The following is a 7,605-nucleotide window of genomic DNA, read 5'->3' as shown; positions in this document are numbered from 1 at the left end:
CGGATTATTGGATGGGGGCGTATTGAATCAAGATGCCTTTATGATTCCATGCGTTATTGCTCGATTCATTGTATAGTCAGTAGCTAAGCCAACTGTACATTTTTGTTGCATAATAGCACTTATTACAGATTAGTAATTGCCAGTAAGGCATTTGATTCCGGTATTTGAAAGGAAGGAATCAATGTGTTTAAGGAATAAGGAACATTCCGCGATTTGTAGATCATGACGTGGTATTCAACATCAAAGTGGCTTATTAAAATCATCATCACCACCGTCTTCTCTTAGCCTCTCAATTGTTTTAGCAGTTTTCTTATTGATTCGCTTCTAATGTGCTTATAGAGGGCGTATTGAATTAAGATGCCTTTATGATTCGAAGCGTTATTGGTCGCTTCATTGTACAGTCAACATCATCAGACTGCTTTTTGTGGCAAGATAGCTCTTTTTGCAACAATTTTAATGGCACAGTGTTCACATTGATATAGAATCCTACTACTCGAAGCGTTTGTGCTGTCAGTACTTATGCAAGGTTCTAAGTTGGCCAAGTAAATCAATCTGTTAGATAAGAAACAGAATTCCATTATTTGTCAGTGACAGTATGTCTTCTGAAGAAGCCTTTCGTCATCATCAGATCATTTGTCTCCGCTGCCGGAAAACAACCGTCTCCAATTTACCAGAAACAAAATGATGTTTAACGTGCAATTCTCACGCTGGCTAAATATGATGGAGGGGCCTGATGTTTGCATTTTATACCTAAGTCGCCTCTTACGATATCCACGGAAAAAGTGAAGTAATTCTATTCAGCTATGCTGGAATGAAATACGATGCTTTTAAAAAGTGCCAACAAAATCTTGCTGAACAGCAATTTTAGTGTATCTTCGTAAATGTTTTCGCAGAAGTAAATTGATCTTATCGACATATTTATTTCTCATTTTGCCGTCCGATAAATACTACAGATTTCGTCGTCGAATAATAAATTGCAAATCACGATCCGTTTTTCTTTCAGCTCTAGTCATCGTATTTACATTACAAAAAGAAATTATTTTCACATTTTCTTCTAACAAAGAGGATCGTTTTATCATTCATTAGCCCGTGAGCTTGTTTGTATAGGCTTCCTTCCTCCAAGACCGTTCAAACAATAGGATGACACATCAAGGTAAATACTTACTTTATTAGGTTTACTATTATAATAGTTGCTATTTTGCAACAAAAATGTGTAATCTGATGTGCTGATAGTATAAGGGAGAGTCCGCTAAATTGGACCAGTTTTTATCAATCCCATTTTACACATAGTTTTGTTTTGTCTTTGCTAATGTCCAATAATGTCCATGGTATATAATCTATACTAATATTATAAAGCTGAAGTCATGGAATATGACGNCAACGGTATTATAAAGTTATACTCAGAAATATGAAACGGGACCTAAAATAATATGCATGTAAGCAAAATGCTGCAAAATAAGTACCTAGGTATTCTAACATATTTAGCACTTCTGTCAAGTTTTGTTTAAATAAAAGTAAGGCTTCATTTTAAGGAAAAGACAATGAATAAAATATTGAAATTTAGCATAGTCATGACTCATGGTATGAACAAAGATCAACACATTAGTGTTCATACATATAAAGAGGACGTAGGTATTTTATTGTTCGATTGTTTGGCTCCGAAAGACTTGTCCGATCTAAAAAATTATTTCACCATTATTATAATCTTACAATGCCCCTGATGAACAAAAAAGAGCGTTACTTAGTTATGTATGTCACTACGATATACCAGACAACAATACCAATAAACGTAACCGAGCGATAGTGAAATTTAAACTATGAAAAATCTAAGTACAAGAACAAGCACATCTAAGTATCAAGCACAGAACTAAAACGCAAACTCACTCCGCATTTAGTCGCCAGCCGATACACTATCTTACTTTATCGTCTAGCGGCGACATGATGAATAAAATACAACGATGATATAATGATCGCGTTCTGTGTACGCTTGATCAGTCAGTATCTGTAGTGACAGCATGCGGAGCGGTCTGGTGCTGTGTTTGTGCCTGTGTCTGGGCGCGCGGGGCGAGGGCGGCGAGCGCGAGGCGCGCCTGGTGCGCAGCCCGCAAGGCCCGGTCAAGGGCTACAAGGACCCCGGCGACAGCATATTCGTCTTTTACGGGATCCCCTATGCCACAGCGCCTACGGGAGCTGACAAATTTAAGGTACCTATTTACATTATTCAACTCAACGCCAACATTCTTGAGAGATATAATTTTAATGAAAATGCAAAAATAATGTTAGTCAAGTTTTTTAGTAATTTGTTTACGAGTGGCAAACATTAAAAAAACTCCTAAACCCTAGATCTTTGTGCAGTTGCCGACTAATGATAATGTAGAGTGTGATAATCTTTCTAGACAATTCTATATTATTACAGTTTGAAAATTATATGCAATTCTACATAGGCAGCTGCTTATTTTTCCAATTGATAAATGTTTATCATCTAGTATCATTATATTTATTCGATATTTTATCTATAATTGATACACCTTTTTGAAGTAAAATATTGTGGTTAATATAATAAGTGGTTGCTGTAAACTAATTCAGTAAATTAATTATTTTTTAAAGCAGGAAAATATTCTAAATAACCTCAGTAGAGAAATCAGTAGCCCGTACACAACAACATAGTAAATGTCTTGTGTTAACGTCATGCGATAGATATGAAAAGTAATTAAAGAAATTATAACATCTGAAGTAAAATAATCGAAGGAATATTATTTAACATAATAAATATAAANAATATACAGTGCCTTACACGTGCATTATATTATTTTTTACAGGCGCCTCTTCCTGCCTCAGCATGGTTAGACCCTTTGGAAGCCGTAGATGATACTATTATATGTCATCAAGCCACGCTTAATAATACTACGATCCCAAATAAGATCGAAAAAGAAAACTGTCTCGTGGCAAATGTTTTCGTCCCTGACACTGACCAAAAAAAACTACCAGTTGTAGTATATGTGCACGGGGAACATACCAACGCGGCTTTGGAAATCTGTTTCTACCCAAAAACTTAGCAAGAAGCAAGAAAGTCATTGTAGTAACATTCAACTATCGCCTCGGAGTTCACGGATTTCTTTGTTTAGGCACTGAAAAGGCACCAGGAAATGCTGGAATGAAAGATCAAATAGCACTTTTATATTGGGTCAAAAAGAATATAGCAAGCTACGGGGGAAACCCAGAAGATGTGACCCTCGCGGGCTACAGTGCCGGCTCCTCGGCCGTCGAACTGTTAATGATTTCACCTGCTACAAAAGACTTATTTAATAAAGTGATTCCAGAAAGTGGGTCTAACTTAGCCACTTTTTNTAAAATGACGTAGGTCTGGCGTTCACTAGCTCTTAGTCTATTACGCTTCTAATAAATAAATTAGAAACACTGTGTGATTAAATTTAAAAAAAATTACAAACTAAACGTGCATTCTCAAAAGTTACTTGAAAACAATGAAAAAAATCTTTTCAAAATAAAACACACGTTTTAATTGTCACGGCAAAAACCATATGGCCAATATTCAATGAATTTAGTTCCGTATCGCCGAGTGTTGCAATTACAAACATTCAATAAATACTTTACGAAATATGAGGGTGGTACAATTTACCCGGCGGTACAATATACCGAACTCTCCCCTACATTATATCACCGTGAAATTGTGAATTCCTTCAGTTTATAACATAACGCGTGAAATTGAAAACTAACAGTAGGTTAGGTTACATTTTAATCTTAGGCTGAGTTGCACCACCTAACTTTAACGGTAACTTTATCGATAACCGGTGATTTTTGTATGGAGTTTGACAGATTTTTGGCGTTCGTCAAATTTAAAGTAAGATGGTGCAACCCAGCCTTACTACGTCTAATTATACTGACGGATTTCAATTTTTTTTGGTGACATACTATACATAATTTTAATATCTATTTGTAAATTCTGGCATTCAATGGATGTAAGCTTGGAATATATACGAATAAAATATAAAAACGATATAATATTCGTAGTAGGTACTATCTACGTGCATTGTTTATAATAATAAAAATAATTATGGCAATACTTCAAGCAAATCACAACACAATTTTGGTGCTGAAATACAATAAAATCGTTCCGCTGTAACAATTTGAATAGAGATTTGTACGATATTTGCTCCCGTACTGGAATTAGAGCTCAAACAGTTTCCTATTTCATTCAAATTGTGTTTGAACCGAAATTGCGTTATTTCCAAATAACAAAAATATTTCAGCTATCCATTTTCCGTGTGAAATCACGTCAAGTTTTGAGCTTTTGAATTTTCGCCTGAAATTTTATACTCGTATTTCTATCGCAACGGCATTTTGTGGCCCAACTATTTATAATAGTGTTTATTAGCTACTCAAGAGTGCTCACATGTACGAGTATTAACCGAATAAAAGCGCTGATAATGACATGCATTGACTGACTGAAATGTTCAGTCGTCAGCACATCAAGCTGTACATTTTTGTAGCAATGACACTTATCACAACTGACACAGTGTTTACATTGGTACATAATAATTACTAAACATGCATTGCATATTATGTGGAATGTGACAAGAATACAATGAAGATAGGTAACAAAAGAAAATTATAATGCGTTCTGTTGTCGAAGCCTGTTTAGCTTTTTACAAGTTGATTAATTAATCTAACTTCAATTGTAGACTTTGATTGAGGAAAGTGGATGCCATTTCAAAGTATTTTGGAAAAAAGGCTTATAATAATATGAGATAAGCTTTTTTGTAAGCTAACGGATTTTTTTTTTCAATATAAGATTTGCCAAAAGTACGTAGGCATGTTTTATTATGTCCAATGTCGCTGCACGTGATCCGAAACACACTTGGTAGATTTTTCAAAAATAGTTTTTTAGATGTGAACTCAGTTAATTCTTAAAATTACGAGTTTATCACTCATAAATATTTATAAACTCTTTAAAGAAAAGTTAATATTATATTCGGAAGTATACAAAGTCATATTTATGGAGCTATCATCTCTGCGTCTATTATAATGAAATTTTAGAAGCGGAGTTTGACTCCGGCGTCGGCAACTTTTAACTACATCTAACCACCCCTATCATCAAGTTGCCAGTAAGTTTCGCGACTGAAAACGATAGCATAGATAAAAGACCATCTTAAGGGATGCTGGGGCTCTTTACAAAGTTGTCATCATTGAGGCCACAGGACGTTCACTGCTAAACATAGGCCTCCCCCAATGCCTTCTTGCTACCTTTATGAGGTCATCGGTCCACCTTGTGGGTTTTGGTTGGACTCCACTCCAGAACCTTGGTGCCCCTATCGGCTGTCAGTTCTACGTACTATGTGCTTGCCCATTGCCACTTCAGCTTGCAAATTTTTAATAGTGTTTGAATCACTTTATAGGAAAACTAACGGCCGCCCGCGACTTTGTACGCGTGGATCCCGTTTTACCCCTTTAGGAGTGGAGTTTCGTAAAAATCCTTTCTTAGCGGATGCCTACGTCTTAACATCTACCTGCATGCCAAATTTCAGCCCGATCCGTCCAGTGGTTTATTAGACTGTGCGTTGATAGATCACTATGTCAGTCAGTCAGTCGGTCACCTTTGAGTTTGATGTATTTAGATATTGATGATTCATCCTTGGGACTAGGTTTAGATTTATTTACACAACCTTACAATTTGTTGTAAAGTCACCCTTATTACATAAAATCTACTTCAGATACAACAGTTAATCTCATTTCATATTTATGTACATTTTATATATTGCTCTCCAATATTATTGATACTTTATCGAAAGCATTTTTGTCAGATCCCAATAGGTACCTAAGTAATCTTAAGACAAATAAAGTTAACAAACGAAGCAAATACAGCGCAGGTGTTCCAGAAAATAATATTTTCTTTTACCGCACCTTTTATAGTGTTTCTTGTACAGTTTCTGTAACACAATATTCTTTACTTGCAAGTTGTTTCTGAGTTACAGTTTTGGTAAGTTCTGCATTGTTAGATGAAAACAGATGCAGGTTATGATTTTATAAATAGCAGCATTTTTTAATAATACTGTTATTCGTCATTATTAAGTAACATAAAATATCTACCTACTTTAATTCGAAAAAAGACAACTTAGATGACAAATTATGGCAGCCAGAAAACTATTTCTTTTAGAAATAAAAAAATCTTCCAAGCTATGAATAGTTTGTTAGCGACAGTTGTTAAATATAGAAAAAAAAAACAAAGAAAAAAAGATGTTCGTCACATTAATATTTTGACCATGCAGAATTTTAATTACGAACCATCGAGCAACAGTCAAATCTTATTCAGCTTATGGCTACAAGAAAATATTATATTACGTCAAACATAAAATGGTAAGAAAATACATTTATTGTCTATCTAATAAAGTCTCCAAGTAGTTGCCGAGGATGTAGGGGAACATTAGGTACCTTATTAACCCCTTAACGACCTGGCCTGTAGCAATAAATCAGGTCTCGACCGACGACGACCTAACAGGCCATGTCTCTTAACCTAGGCTTCCTAAATTACTTTGGTCAATTTGCCACTATTTCTAAATGTGTTCTGTCACGACAAAATGAAGCATCAATTTACTACTGAATTCAAGCAATACTAATTAGAAGTCAAAGCTTTTTTTAACAATAGTACTGACTGACTCACTCACTCATCACGAAATCTCAGAAACTACAAGTGCTAGTTGTCTCAAATTTTGCATGGGGGTTCTTTTTTCAGGACGTGCTCACTAAGTACGGATTTTACGAAACTACACCCCTAAGGGGGTAAAACGGGATCCACTCGTACGAAGTCGCGGGCGGCCGCCAGTTTTCAATAAAAAAATCTCTTTTAAATAGGTAACAAGTTACGAGTATACTCGGTTACTCAACAACAAGTAACAAAATATCTTGCTTGTTTTATTTTTCACAACTAAACGCTGAGATTCTAGGATGACTAAAAGGGACAAATGAACCCCGTACCACTTTGTGAGGTAGGCTTGTTATGTGTGTCAATTGCATGACCTTGCCCTCTTTGCCTATCTGTAATTGCGAGGCAGGTTTCTGTCTGATAGTAGTTTTTACTTTCCGCAAAGGTTTTTATGGGGACAGTTGTATTAAGATAATCTAAATACGGTATAGATTGAGATCTATTTAAAAATGGGGCTCCCACATAATCTATATACAATGTGTCCGGGCATGTAGTGATCAAACTTTAAGGGCGAAATCTAGGGACAATTTTATCGATAAAAATACTTCAAATTTGGGGCTTGACCCATTTATCGCAAAATTGCAAGGATTTATTTTTTTAATTTTTAGTTTTCACCTCTTCCTTCAAAAACAAGTGAAAGCGTGGGTAGCTTAACATTAATAAGCAAATATTTTATATCATGCGATAGCCAATAAAATTATCTTTTAGTAGAAGTAGAAAACAGACACAAGTTTAATACATTTAATGGGAGTAAGAATGGATTTAATTAGAAAAATACATGATTTTTTTCACTTCTTTTTCAGTTATTTTCCAACACAAGAAAAACCAGGTCTTTAAAGTATATTTTATTTGCATTATATTATTAGTGTTTGAGCTATTCCACAAAA

General features: G+C 35.1%; 1 protein-coding gene across 1 annotated transcript; it reads left to right on the top strand.

The window, feature by feature from the left end:
• The first annotated feature begins 1,913 nt into the window (after nucleotides 1-1,913).
• LOC114352733 (para-nitrobenzyl esterase-like) lies at nucleotides 1,914-3,361 on the top strand. Its single transcript, XM_028304433.1, is given in 3 exon segments — nucleotides 1,914-2,204; nucleotides 2,820-3,003; nucleotides 3,006-3,361. Coding segments are annotated over 3 exon segments (729 nt in total). The 5' UTR covers nucleotides 1,914-2,015.
• Nucleotides 3,362-7,605: the final 4,244 nt, after the last annotated feature.

The sequence above is a fragment of the Ostrinia furnacalis genome, unplaced genomic scaffold, assembly GCF_004193835.3.
Source record: "Ostrinia furnacalis isolate ACB-3 unplaced genomic scaffold, ASM419383v2 OfSCF1434, whole genome shotgun sequence".
Taxonomy (NCBI): domain Eukaryota; kingdom Metazoa; phylum Arthropoda; class Insecta; order Lepidoptera; family Crambidae; genus Ostrinia; species Ostrinia furnacalis.
The sequence above is the reverse complement of the archived record's forward strand: the minus strand, read 5'-3'. Positions and strand labels throughout refer to the sequence as shown.